The 13,857-nt window shown below is 57.6% G+C and overlaps 1 protein-coding gene across 1 annotated transcript; it reads left to right on the plus strand.

The window, feature by feature from the left end:
- Positions 1–819: 819 nt before the first annotated feature.
- RRP12 (ribosomal RNA processing 12 homolog (S. cerevisiae)) lies at positions 820–11,052 on the plus strand (the record flags this gene model as incomplete). Its single annotated transcript, XM_010194234.1, has 34 exons — positions 820–1,055; positions 1,152–1,235; positions 1,451–1,527; positions 1,710–1,815; positions 1,990–2,106; positions 2,221–2,359; positions 2,645–2,772; positions 3,077–3,175; positions 3,256–3,347; positions 3,423–3,534; positions 3,709–3,806; positions 3,934–4,048; positions 4,307–4,449; positions 4,638–4,759; positions 4,903–4,967; positions 5,086–5,248; positions 5,347–5,501; positions 5,882–5,949; positions 6,142–6,235; positions 6,429–6,587; positions 6,702–6,782; positions 6,864–6,969; positions 7,108–7,215; positions 7,330–7,487; positions 7,804–7,895; positions 7,997–8,071; positions 8,104–8,187; positions 8,339–8,511; positions 8,649–8,768; positions 9,104–9,153; positions 9,429–9,507; positions 10,075–10,142; positions 10,573–10,655; positions 10,860–11,052. Coding segments are annotated over 34 exons (3,752 nt in total), but the record flags the coding sequence as incomplete, so codon positions are not given.
- Positions 11,053–13,857: the final 2,805 nt, after the last annotated feature.

Below are 13,857 nucleotides of genomic sequence, written 5' to 3' on the forward strand. Positions count from 1 at the left end.
GGCGGAGGCTGCGGGCCGGGGAGGAGAACCGAGCCTGCGGCGTAGCGAGCGCGTCCTCGTTACCTTCACCGTGACGCAGGCTTGTGGACGTGCAGCAGTGCCTGTCACCCTGCCGGGCCCGCTGCAAGGCTCTATCCGCAGCTGCCACCGTTCATACCGGGCCCTCACAGCAGCATGACCTCCCTGCGGGCTGGTGGCAGTAACGATTCGACTCCCAAAAGCCCAGGGCCGTGCCTGGTGCTGCTGTGGTGTCTGACACAGAGGAACACGATGGAGACAGCCGTATGATAGGGAAGACAAATCTCAGAGCATCGCAGCCTGTGAGGGACTGGAGTTTCATAGCCATGGCCATTGTTGGCCAAGGAGATGTTTCTCCTGCAGATAAAGAAACATGCTGTGCAGCACACACTGTCGTCTTGCAGCTGGTTGCAAGCTGGTGTCTGGGACTCAGACACGAAGCATGTGCCTTAGCTGGTTGCCAGGGCTTCAGGTGGAAGAAGATAAATGGGGCAGAGTAAGAGGAGCACCTCAACATTAAAGCCTTGGTGCACCAAGACATGTTTGTGGGGGTGTGATGCTCTCCTACATTAGAGGGGATGGCTGGACTGTGCCCTGGTTCGTTTTCACAGGAATGAGGAGCTCTCTCCAGTTATTGCTGTGCTTTCTCCGGTTAGAGGGAAGCAGCATCTGTGTCCCATGAACTGTAGCAAGCTGGTCTGGCTGAAAGGAAAGGATGGGGGGGACAGACTTAGGGGTTTCGGGGTGAATGGTAGAGCAGTGCAGTTTTGCGGTTCTGAGTGCACCTTTTCACCCTGGCAGAGAAAAGCAACTTGACAGTGGATGCGGTGAAGCTACACAATGAGCTGCAGTCAGGGTCCCTGCGTTTGGAGCGGCCAAGTGGCAGCGCTCAGGTCCGTATGGAGGAGGATGAAGCTGCAGAGGCTGCCACGGAGAAGTCCTGTGGCACCTTCCTGAGTGGGCTGAGCGACTGCACCAACATCACCTTCAGCAAGGTGCAGCGCTTCTGGGAATCCAACTCTGCTGCTCACAAAGAGGTATGAGCAGGAGCAGGGCTGGGTGGGGGTTTTGGTGGGGATGGCTCCCCCACATGTCAGGCTGAGGATGCTGACCTGCTTCACTTGCTTCTCTAGATCTGTGCTGTGCTGGCGGCTGTGACAGAGGTGATCCGCTCGCGGGGGGGCAAGGAGAGCGAGACAGAGTACTTTGCTGCCTTGGTGAGTGACGGCTGTGGGAAGCTGCCGTTGGCAGCATGAGAGGGGTCTTGGTGGTGGAAGGTGCTGTGCTCATAGTCGAGGTCCCAGGTGTCCTTCTCCAGCAGAGATGCTCTTGGGCTGCTCCTGGTTGCTCTGTCTGCCCCTCCAAGGGTTGGGGAAGGGCTGGCCTGTTGTGAGCCCCTGCTCCCCTTCACTCACCCCTCCTCTGTTCCCAGATGACCACGCTGGAGGTGGTGGAGTCTCCCGAGTCACTGGCTGCTGTCGCCTATCTGCTCAACCTCGTCCTGAAGCGGTGAGTGGCTGACAGAGGGGTGGGTAGAGCTTCCTGGCCCCATTATGGAAGAGGAACTGGTGCTGTCACCCCACAGGCTGGGGAAAGGACACAACTAGGTTGGGCTGGGGATGTGATGCCCTGCGTGACTGCCACTGGCTGCCTGTTCCTTACCCCACTGACATGCTGTGTTGTCCCTACAGAGTCCCAAGCCCTGTGCTTATAAAGAAGTTCTCAGATGCGTCAAAAGCCTTCATGAGTATCGTCTCCTCACAGGCCTGCAGCAGCTCCACCTCTGCCCTGCGATGGGTGAGTAGCCAAGAGGCAGTCATCTGTGCCAGCTCTGCCTGGGGTGGTGGATGCTGAGAGCTGGGGTTGAGGCTGCTGCTGTATGATGGTGCTGGGTGCTCAGCCTGAGGCCACTGCAATGAGGGGAGGTCTCTGTGGGGTGATGCTAATGCCCCTGCTGCTCTGTTGTCGCAGATCCTCTCTTGCCTGGCCACGTTGCTGCGGAAGCAGGACTTAGCAGCCTGGAGCTACCCTGTCACCCTCCAGGTCTATCATGGCTTGCTGAGCTTCTGCGTTCATACCAAGCCCAAGGTGAGCATTCAGTGCCCCTCGTGAGGAATGACACTGCCTTTGGGGCTCATTTCTGGGGCTGGCTGTGCTCCCAGGGTCTGTGGTTCCCACCCACCTGGGCTCTCCTTCCCTCAGGTGCGGAAAGCAGCGCAGCACGGTGTGTGCTCCATCCTGAGGGGGAGCGAGTTCATGTTTGGAGATACGGCTCCTGAGCATCACCCCGCAGCACCCTCCACCGCCAAGTTCTGTGTGCAGGAGATCGAAAAAGCTGGAGGTGTGTGGCACTGGAGCAGCTGGTCTGCAGCTGAGTGTGAGGGGGGCCTGCAGCTATGGGAAAATGAGGACTTGAAGGGAAAAGGGGAGGGTATGAGACACCACTGAGGCACCTAAGGTGTTCTGGAGTGCCCTCAGCCATCTGTCTATTGCTCTGGTCTTCCCAGAAGTCGGGGGTGTTCACCCCAGCTCCATGGGTCAGCTCCAGTGCTGTCATAGGAGCTTTGCCTCAGGCAGGACTTGGCCATGGGGTTCCACGGGCTCAGATGTTGCTCTGCTCCCGCAGGCACCAAGGAGGCGACCACCACCCTGCACGTCCTTGCCCTGCTGCGGGACCTGCTGCCCTGCTTCCCTGCAGCCGTGGTGAAAACTTGCTGCGAGACCTTGCTCCGTGTCATGACCCTCAGCCACGTGGTGAGCATCCCCACACTGGTGATGGCGAGGGCAGCCCCTTTACCCCTTGGCTGCACCCTGGAAGGGCTCAGGCCCCCTCAGCTGCTATCTGGGAGCCTGGAAATGCTGGATGCAAATACAGAGGAGCCTGGAGCAGCTGGTGCTTGCTGGGCTGCCTGTTGTTGAAAAGGGAGCCTAAAGACGGGGCACAGGCACAACAGCGCTGGGCTTCCCCAGGCAGAGCCTGTTCTGGGGTAGGGGGCAAAGGGTGTGAAGAGGTACCACCTGCCACAGAGCCCCTGTCATGATGCCGTGTCCTTTGCAGCTGGTGACAGCATGTGCCATGCAAGCCTTCCACAGCCTCTTCAATGCCCAGGCCAGTGTGGCCTGCCTTCCAGCAGAGCTCAACGCCCAAATCATCACTGTGAGTGTGGGGTGCTGGCATGGGGAGGGACAGGGCTGGCAGTGCCACAGCGCCCACTCACCCACCCTCTGCTTCTCCAGGCCCTCTATGACTATGTGCCCAGCACGAGTGACCTGCAGCCACTGCTGACCTGGCTGTCCACCATGGAGCGGGCGCACATCAACGTGGGCAGGTGTGGGCAGGGACCACAGCTGGGCAGGGGGAGAGGTGGTGGGTTGGTTTCTCACCCGTTCGTTCTCTTTTCCAGGCTGCAGAAGGACCTCTGCTGGGCTCACCTGCCCCGGCTCTTCTCGGCTGCCATGAACTGCTTCCTCTCTCCACACTCCCAGGTGGTGTCAGCGGCAGCACAGACCCTGGAGGTACTGCACACGGGTGCCTCTCCCCACTTTGCTGCCCTGGGTCTTGTGGAGGGTTCTGCCCTGGGTCTTGTGGAGGGTTTGGGGCTTGCAGGGAGGTGGTGTGCCCCTCTATGCCTGCCAAGCTGGGGGATCTGTGGTCCACCACTGTCCCATTTTCTCTCTTTGTCCTTGCAGACCCTCCTGAGCGAATGTGTTGCTCCTCACATGGAGGAGCTGGGCACTGTCTCTGCATCTGCCCCAGCCCCTGCTGCCTACCTGTGCAAGATGTTTAGGTGAGGAGCGGCAGTGTGGAAGAGGCTGTTCCCATGGGTCTGGCTGAGCTCCAGACAGCCTCTGCCTGGTTCCTGATCAGTACTGGGTAGGTCCTTGCCAGTGTGACTGTCTCCTCTCTCCTCCCAGATCAGTGGAGGAGGGCCTGACGTATCGTTTCCATGCGGTGTGGGATGAGGTGCTGCGGGTACTGGAGGTCTTCTTCGAGTCATGTGGGAAGCAGTGCCACCCCATCATGAGGAAGGTGAGCCAGGCTGGGAGGTGTCAGTCTGACCCATGGAGGTGGCTGGGGTGGCCATGCTGCTGCCTGGGCTGCGTTGCCCTCTCCAGCTGCAGAGCGGGGCCATCCCAGTGCCCTGTGCATGGGCAAGGTCCGTGTAGCTCTGGGACTTGGCATAGGGAACACACAAGGTAGCTGGCATCCCTGGACAGGAATAGCAAGTGACATGTGCCGGACCTGCCTCCATTGCTCCTCTGTGACCGTCCTGTCCTGTCCCCGCAGTGTCTCCGGTCCCTGTGTGACCTGCGTCTCTCCCCACACTTCCCCTACACTGCTGAAGTGGACCAGGCAGTAGGGGCTGCTGTAAGCGCCATGGGCCCCGAGGTGCTGCTGGAGGCTGTGCCCCTGGAGATCGATGGCAAGGAGTGAGTACAGTCATGGGGTAGCAATTTTGCAGCTGCTCGTTACATTCCTGTTCAGTCTTTGTGCAGTGCTGGAAGTGTTTGGCTCTCCCAAGCCTCTTTCTGCCCAGCTCTGGGTGATGGTGCCCGGTGCCCAGGGACTGATACTGGCAGTTCCCCATGTTCCTCTGACCCATGCCTTCCCTCCCTAGGGAGACACTAGATTTCCCCCGCAGCTGGCTCCTTCCTGTGCTGCGGGACTACGTGCAGGGTGCTCGTCTTGGCTTCTTCACCAGCTACTTCTTGCCCTTGACGGCCGCCCTGAAAAGCAGAGGTGAGGAGGGTGGCACAGTGGGGGTCCCAGCAAGTGCAGTCCTGCACTCCCAGGAGCCCCAGGGTGCTCTGAGAGACCTTTCCCTGCGGTGGAGTAGGGCTTTGCTATCTCTGCTGCTCAAGTCATCTCCCTTTTTTCTGCAGCCCTGGAGTTTACCCAGGCTGGGAAGAGCAGGGAGGCCAAGATCTATGACACACTGCAGTGGCAGGTAACAAGGAGGGCCTGGCAGCCCTGCCATGGCGTATCTGCGGTGCCAGGTTGGGAAACGATGACTTGGGCGAAGGTTGCTGGCCTGCTGGCCTCCCACCTCTCCCTTTGCCTTCCAGGTCTGGACCCTGCTGCCTGGCTTCTGCACCCACCCCACGGACGTGCTTGGAGCCTTTAAGGGGCTGGCCCGCACCCTGGGCATGGCCATCAGTGAGCGCCCAGACCTGCGCCCCACTGTGTGCCAGGCCCTGCGCACCCTCATCCTCAAAGGATGCGAGACAGGTTGGGGAGAGACAGACCCTTGTGGTGGGTCTCTGTCCCTTGTGGTGACCTGGAGAGGGGAAGTGCTGATCTGTACTCCTCTGTCATCCTCTCCTTAGATGTGGAGCGGGCAGAAGTGGGTCGATTTGCCAAAAATTTCCTGCCCATCCTGTTCAACGTGTACAGCCAGCCTGAGGAGGATGGGGGCAGCAGTGCTCAGCGCCGCTCAGTGCTGGACACTGTCCGTGCTTACCTGACCATCACCGACCCCCAGGTGAGTGGGGCCTGGGGCAGTGGGGCAGGCTGTGCTGACTCAGGCCAGCATCTCCCAGCTGGACCCAGTTTGATTGGGCTGTGATGGGTGCCTGACTGGAGAGGACAGGAAGAAAGAAGCAGGGCAGAGAGCAGCCCTTCCCTGCCCTCGTGGCGAGGGAGCCCTTCCCAGGCAGCCTTCTGGGACTTCCCAGTCTTGCAGCCACATCTGGCACATTGTGCACAAGCCCTTTGGGAATTTGCCCAACTCTTCTCAGACATAGTGGTGCTTCTGGTCTCCACAAAGTCCTGTGGCAAAGTGTTTGCCAGGTGGACTGGGAACTCTTGTAAAAACACTCCCTTCAGTCAGTTCTGATCATGCTCTGTGTGCCTGCCTTGCAGATGGTGTGCGGGTTCCTGCAGAAAGCCAGCGAGAAGCTGACCAGTCCTGAGAGCTCAGAGTTTTCCAGGTAACACTCAGGAGCTGGTGCTAATGGGTAAAGCTGCCAACTTCCTCCTGGTGAGCAGTGCTGGGGCACGTGTACTGCCCGCGTGGGATGTGCCACTCTTGCACAACTGAGACTCGCAGCTGCAGTGCCATCTGGGTTGGGCAGTGTTAGTGATGCTGTTGCTACACACCTCCGCATCCTTCTCTGCTGCAGACTCTCCATCCTGGACTTGGTGGTGGCAATGGCACCCTACGCTGATGAGCAGTCCCTGAGCTCCCTGTACTGCACCATCCAGCCTTCCCTTCAGGTGAGTCGACCCCCAGCCTGACAGCTGCAGGGGTGCAGTGGGGCATCTTCTCCTTCCTGCCAGCTTGGACCCATGCTCTGGGGGGGTTAGCATAGGCAACAGGTCTCTGCTGCATGGGGTGCTGTGGAGGTCTCTTCAGACACCGTGGCGAGGGGCTGCCTTGACAGCAGCGGCATGTTGGCTGTCCCTGCAGAGCAAAGAACGCAGCATGCAGAAGAAGGCGTACCGTGTGCTGGAGGAGGTGTGCGCTGCTCCCCATGCCCCCTGCCAGGCCTTCGTCCGCTCCCACCTGCAGGATCTGCAGACAGCGCTGCTGGACACACTCAAGAGCGCAGCGTCCCCAGCCAAGAGGGTGAGAGCAAGGGCTGCCATGCCTGAGCTCGGCTGCTGCCAGGAGGGGGGATGGAGAAAGGAGCAGCCAGGTGTGTCTCTGGGTGTAGCAGCACTGGGCTGTTTCTTTCCCCAGCCGCGTCTGAAGTGCCTGCTCCACATCGTGAAGCAGCTTTCCGCAGAGCATGAGCCCTTCATCACCGCCCTGGTCCCAGAGGTGAGCCTGGTCCCTGAGGGAACCCCGCTGGTTCTGGCTGCAGGGGTGGTAGCAACAACGTGACATGCCTGTGTCCCTCAGGTCATCCTGTGCACCAAGGAGGTGTCGGTGGGGGCCCGCAAGAACGCCTTCGTGCTGCTCGTGGAGATGGGCCATGCCTTCATCCGCTTTGGGCCCACACCTGAAGGTGAGCTCCTGTACCTCTTACTCAGCCCCACAGCCGCTCTGGCCCCAGGGGGATCCATGCCCAGCACACCATTGAAATGGGCTAGGGATGCTGCTGGACAGGGGACGAGCGAGGATCTGAGTCATCCCCCTCTTGCAGAGGCCATGCAGCGGTTCCTGCTCCTGGTCTACGCGGGGCTCACAGGCTCAGTCACCATGATCAGCTGCACTGTGCTGGCACTGACCCGCCTGTTCTTTGAGTTCAAAGGTGAGCAGGAGGGGTGAAGGGCTGGGGGCAGCACAGAGGGGTGAGGCATCACCCTCTGGCGAAGGCAGGTGCTGGGAGGAGGCTGGCTGTGGCTGAGCCTTGCTGTGGTTGCAGATCACCTGGAGCTGAGTGTGGTGGAGCAGCTCCTGCAGAACGTCTGCCTGCTGCTGGCCTCCCGCACACGGGATGTCGTGAAGGCTGCCCTGGGCTTCCTCAAGGTCACACTGCTGCTAATGGACACCAAGCTGCTGGCCAAGCACGTCCAGACAATGGTGAGATCCTGCATGGGGCACCCTGAGGAGGGTGGCAGGGCAGAGCTGGGGCTGCCTTGGGCAGCCAGGGGCATCACCAGCTGCACCCTGCTTCTGCCTGGGAGCCATGGGCACAACCTTGCTTTCTGTGGTTGAGAAGGAAGCAAGGACGTTCCTGTTCTGAATGCTGGCATGGACCTGCCAGAGAGCCCCCATGAACCAGCCCTGCCAAGCAGGGAAATCTCCCGACAGCCCTGCCTGGGGTGGATGTGGGGAGATGGCAGCAGGGTGGCCATGGAGGCGGGAAGAGTGAGAGGCTGGGTCTCTGTCCTGGCAGCTGGAGGCTGTGGGGAACCTTTCGGATGACATGAGACGCCACTTCCGTATGAAGCTGCGAAACCTCTTCACTAGGTTCATCCGCAAGTTTGGGTGAGCTGGGGACTCCTGGGTCACACTGGGGCAGTGAGGGAATGCACTGGGAAGCAGTGCAGAAGGAGATGGGTACTGACCACTCTCTGTGCACTCCGCAGCTTCGAGCTGGTGAAGGGGCTTCTGCCGGCTGAGTACCACAAGGTGCTGGTGAACATCCGCAAGGCAGAGAACCGCAGCCGGAAGCAGCGGACAGGCAAGACCCCCCCAGCCGCAAGCAGCGCGCCCTGAGGCAGGCAGCTGCGGATACAGATGAAGAAGAGGCACCACGAGCACAGCCCAGAGGAGAGAGGTAAAGACAGGCCAGGGGTGAATTAGGAGCAGCCCCATCAGATCTGGGGATGGGGGGATCTCCAGCACTGGGGTTGCTGTGCACTGTGGGGCAAGCTGAGGTCTGCACCTATGGGTTTATTCCATTTCCATCATCTTTGCCTTTTTACCAGCATGGAGGAGATCTTGGCTGACTCAGAGGATGAGGAGGATGAAGAGGAAGAACGGCAGCAGAGCAAGGAGCAGAGGAAGCAAGCATGGCAGAAGGGCCAGGCCTGGCTGAAGGAAGGGGAAGAGGATGAGCCTCTCAACTTCCTGGACCCCAATGTGTCCCAGCGGGTGCTGGGTAAGGAGAAGAGCTTTAGATGTGGCTGGGGTGGGATGGATGGGGTGGGGGCTGGTGTGATGCACAGGGGCTGTGGGATACGACTGCCCTTGGGAGTGGGTCCTTCCCCAGGCCCTGACCCACCTCTGTATGAGCAGCCACCAAGCCAGGACCCAAGCGGTCCAGAGGAGTGAGCCATGACTTCCAGGTGTCTGAGGATGGGCGCCTGATCATCCATGAGGAGGAGGAGGAGGAGATGGACGATGATGAAGCCAAAGGTACTGCCTGGGCTGGCAGGGGCTACGCTAGACTTGCTCTGGTACTCTGAATGGTTTTTTTCCTGCCACATGGATGTGGGAGCTTGGGGAGGGATGTGGGTAGAAGCAGCAAGGGTTGGTGTGGCCTTGTGTCACACCAATGGCTCTCTTCTGGGCCACTGCCAGCTAGGGGAGAGACCCTCCTCTGTCACCAGGAGGGGGCTGGAAGGGGACATGGCCACCAGTGCCAGTTCAGCAGCGACACCCTGCTCCTGCATCCTGTTCTGGGGGCTGGCACAGTACCAGAGCTCTCCTGCACCCAGATCGTGCACTGAACCTTTTGTCCTATGCCATAGGAATGGATGAGGAGATGGCAGATGTGCTGCAAGATGTGGGTCTCCGCAGTGTGAGTATGGGGCTCATGGTCCTGAGGAGATCCTGGGGGAACTTGGCTGTTCCAAACTGTGCCACAGCAGCTCTGCCCGAGAGGCCACTGGGGACACTGGGCATGTGCCATCTGCTTGAAGGGCTGTGGGAGGCTGGCAGGGGGCAAGGGATGTGCATAGGCAGTCTGGAAGTTCTCTGGGACCCCATGGGAGGAAGCAGGAGATTAGGGGCCTATGGGAGGGCAGCACTGTAAGAACAAGCCAGGTGCAGGGTCCCTGCTGCCTTCTTCTGCAGAAGAAAAGCCAGAAGCGTCGGTTCAGAGAGGAGCCAGATGATGAGGAACCCGAGATTGGGACCTACCCTCAGTACAGAGGTAAGTCCTCCACTCATGCCCAGTCTGGGGCTCCCCATGGAACCAGAACCATGTAACCATCCTGCTGGGCTGCTCCAGGGCAGCAGGAGCAGAGATCTTTGGGTATGGGAAATGGTCCCTGCTGTCCTCACAACCTAGAGCTGGAGGCAAAACCAGGAACAGCTTCCCCAGCCCTGGTGCATTCTCTCATTCTCTGGTGCTCTCTCAGAAGAGCCTGGTGCAGGCTCTTCTCTCTGATGTCCAATGACAGGACAAGGGGCAATGGGTGCAAGCTGGAACATAGGAGGTTCCATGTGAACATGAGGAAAAACTTTTACTGTGAGGGTTACAGAGCACTGGACCAGGCTGCCCAGAGAGGTTGTGGAGTCTCCTTCTCTGGAGACATTCAAAACCAACCTGGATGTGTTCCTGTGTGACCTACTCTAGGTGATCCTGCTCTGGCAGGGGGGTTGGACTGGATGATCTTTCGAGGTCCCTTCCAACTCCTGAGATTCTGTGATTCTAGCATAGGAAATGGGAACGGGGAGCCCTGGCACCCCTTTTCAACACACATTCTCTGTTTTCCAGCTGGAGGTTCTGGGATCCATCGTCAGCTGAACAAGGAGCCAGCCTTTGGAGCAGAGTACAGATCCAAGGTGAGAGACGTGGGGGGTTGCAGGGTTTGGGTGGGAGACACCTGGGGTTCTGCTGGGGCAGGATTGCTGCTGACCTGCGGGACAGGAAGCACTGGATGTTTGCTTGGGGTCTGGTACAGCAGTGCCAAGGCTCAGGGGCTTAAATCTCTGCTCCAGGAGATGCAAAACATTTGGTGCCTGTGAGCATTTCCAGCCCATCTTGGGCTTGGAGTCCATGTCCTGCCCTTGCTGTGGCCCATTCCTGCTCACTGCTCAAAGCAGGTATCTGTAGCATCACCTGCGTGGGAAATCAACTCCAAGGGCCATGTGCTCAGCTGGCATCCTACTACAACATCGTCTTCGGGGTGGCTGGGAGCCAGGGTTGCACCAGAACAGGACATGTGCATCTGCCCTGGTGCTGCATCTTCTCCCGTGTCACTGTCTCCCACAGACAGGCAAAGGTGATGTGAAGAAGAAGGGCCAGCTCGACCCCTATGCCTACATCCCCCTGAACAGAGCTAAACTCAACAGAAGGTGAGACGTGCTGGGAAGGGCACAGGGTGGGGAATGGGGCCAAAACACGGGTAGGATCCTGCTGTTTGTTGTTATGAGTTTCCGTGGGTATGGGGACTCCCTGTCAGCCTCTGCACTGCTCCTTGCAGAGCTTGGAGTGCCCCTGTGTATTGTCTGTGCCCAGTGCCTGCACTAACCCAGCCTCCTGCTCCTTTCTTCCTCCAGGAAGCGGACGAAAATGCAGGGCCAGTTCAAGGGCCTGATGAAGGGAGCCCAGCGCGGGGCCAAGGCTGGCCGCAGGAACCGTCTGAAGGCCCAGCGCCCCTGAGGAGCCTCAGGTGCTCTCGCTTTACCTGCCCAAGGACAGACAACACTCTGTGGCCTCTGGGCACCAGGGGATGGGGACTTTGTGTGTGGAGCAGAGGGGACCTTTCTGCAAAAGATGGCCTGCATCTGTTTGAGACTCGCTGGGAAGATACCCTGTTGTGTTACAGACTCTTGGCCCAAGCCCTCCACTCATGTGCCTGGAGGAAGGTGCTGGGTGCCTGGTACAGGGGTGGGGGGGGTGTGTGTGTGTGTTTGTGTGTGTGTGAGAGCAAATAATGTGTAATTAATTCTCTGTATTGATAAATATCCACTGTTCCTACACAGCCTGCAAACCTCTGTGCCTTGCCCTTTCCCTTACCTGTGAGAGCTGAGAAAAGCACTTTGCTCTGGCCACCTCCTGCCAGCTAGACCTGAGCAGAGCAAATAATCCTGCACCTTTCTAGCTGCCCAGCCATCTCAGGTTGGCCTGAGCATGTTTTTGCCCAGTGACTTCTGCACTGAGCCCAAAAGATGGTGTTTGGCCAAAGCATGCAGAAGAGAATGGAGCTGAGGGTAGTGAATACAGGTCCCATAGCTCACAGTGCAAAGAATGGGTATTTGTGAATGTAACTGGCTTTCACTTTATCTTCTGTGTTAAAAAGCTTTTAGTCAGTTGTCATTTCTTACTATGGTAGCTTAAATGCTAGAATTGCAACGCTTCTCAGTCCCTTAATAAGCTAAAGCAATTGTGCTTGTTCAGCCTTTTTATTGCAAGCTTCTTTCTGGAGGCTGCAAATCCAGTTTTGTGGCTCTCTCGTGTGCTTTTTGTTTTTTGTCCCCTTCCTGCTTCCCCACCCAGGGCTCTCACTTGGACCCTTGAGTCCCAGGGCCGTGTTGAGCTGCTGCTGCTCTAATCCTGCCAGAAGGGAGCCCGCAGCCTGGCTTATAGGACAGGCATCTCCAGCAGCACCTCCCAACCATGTTTGGTCAGCAGGAGCTACATGCATCTTCCTCAGCTGTCTTCTGCCTTGGCCTGATGCTCTCCCTCCCCTGAGAGCAGGACAGGAGGGAAACGCAGCAGTCGCCTTCTGAGCTGCCAACACCTGTAACGTGGCTCCAGGCTGACCAAAGCTATTGTGTCTTCCTGCTTCTCTCCTTGGAGACAGAGCCTGGAGAAGGCTGTAGCTAATTTGTTTAAAGGTCCAGATTACTCACTGTATTGTTCTTCATTTGCATGTTGTTGCTTAAATTAGTGCATGCCTGCATGGAACAGAAGAGTTTCATTAGCACAGAGGATGGTGTTCGCCTGAGCCGGTGTCCAGAGAACAGATTCTTCTGCAACAACATCTTGTTAATCAGCTAATTAATCATGTAACGCAATAGAAACCCTTGGAGAGGAGATGTCATCCTGCCCGGGAAGGCTGGCTGTGAGTCAAGCCTGCTCCCCACCAGCAGCTGTCCTTGGCAGGGAGCAGAGCTGCATCTTGGGGGCCCACAGGAGCCTGAGCACACCTCTCTGCTGTAGGGCAAGGTGAGGGGTGATGTGGAGTCCTGCCTCCTGCAGATATCAGCTACAAATGTTTTGTGGTTACCTGCAGGGAAGCGCAAGACAGGCACCTGGGGCAATGCCTGGCTTTTGTTGCTCAAGTTGGGAGGTGGTTGGAGGCTATTTCTTCACCCAGCGTGCCGTTAAACCACGCAACTCCTTTCTGCAGGCCACAGCAGACACTGACAACGTCCCCGTGTTCAGCTATGCTTGTGCAGGGAACTGTCACAAAGTGCTCTTTATCTTGCAGGCACCAGCTGCAAAGCAGGTGGTCTCTGAGTTGCAGGCTGTAGCCATACCAGGCAGGCTTGAGGAGAGGCTGGCGGGACTAAGGTGCTGCCTCCAGCACTGGCTGGGTGGCCCCTGGACTGTCTGAGACAGTTGCAGATGCCCCCATTGAGTTTCAAGGCTTAAAATGAGAAGGAAAACATCATTGTTTCCTTACCCTAGGAGATAGCTGCTCGAGGTGTGTCCACCGCGGCATGCTGCTGAGGGACAGACCTGTGCCCACGCAGCATTCAGCTGGACCACCACCTCGTCTCGGCACACTGCATCGCCTCTGGGGTTCCCCACAAGCACACCCCAGTCTCCCTAGTGCAAAGTCAGGATTCGGCATACGCTGAAGTGCAGGGATGGGAAAACCCTTCTGGGAGCAGCAGTATAAGAGGAACGTTGGTGTTTATGCTGAAATGATTTGCAGTAAGATAATTAAGTGTTGAGGTTTCAAATGCCAAGGGACCACTCCAGCTGAAATCTAGTCAATTTAAAAAATGTCAGATTAATTCCTGGTCTCCTCAGCACTCTAATCTACAGTTTCACTTACTGTTTCTAAAAAGTTATCTTCCTTTTTTCATTGCTACCTGAAAGTTCTGTGCAAACCCAGGCACAGTAAGAGTGCAGGGATGCAGGGACAGTGCAGGTGCTTCTACGCATGAAAGAAAAAAACAAACAGGAAACAAATTTAAAAACCTGCTTTTCGAGTGTCTCCCTGAGGGTGAGCAAAGATAAAAAATACTCAAGCTGAGCTGTGAGTTGGTGTTATGGTGTAACTTGCACTTCTGGGACCACTTTGTGTGGTCTCTGCAGGCTCACGCAGACCCTGTTGCGTTGGTTATACATAAGCCACATTTCAAAAGTTCCCTTGAAATAAAATGGCTGCAACTTGTATTTTTCTACGGACTGCTAAGGCTTAGGGCGTCAGATGTGCACGAGATTCTGCAAGACAGTGCCACAAGAACTTCCACAGCTTCTTCTGGGTGCTGCGCACAGGCCCACAGCTCACAGGTGCTGGTCAGGCAGGCGTGAGCCGTTCTCCTCTTCCCTGCCCGACACAAGCACGGTCAAAACGGCACAGGCACCTTCCTCCCTCTT

The sequence above is a fragment of the Mesitornis unicolor genome, unplaced genomic scaffold (genome assembly GCF_000695765.1).
Source record: "Mesitornis unicolor isolate BGI_N332 unplaced genomic scaffold, ASM69576v1 scaffold30280, whole genome shotgun sequence".
NCBI classification, from domain to species: Eukaryota; Metazoa; Chordata; class Aves; order Mesitornithiformes; family Mesitornithidae; genus Mesitornis; species Mesitornis unicolor.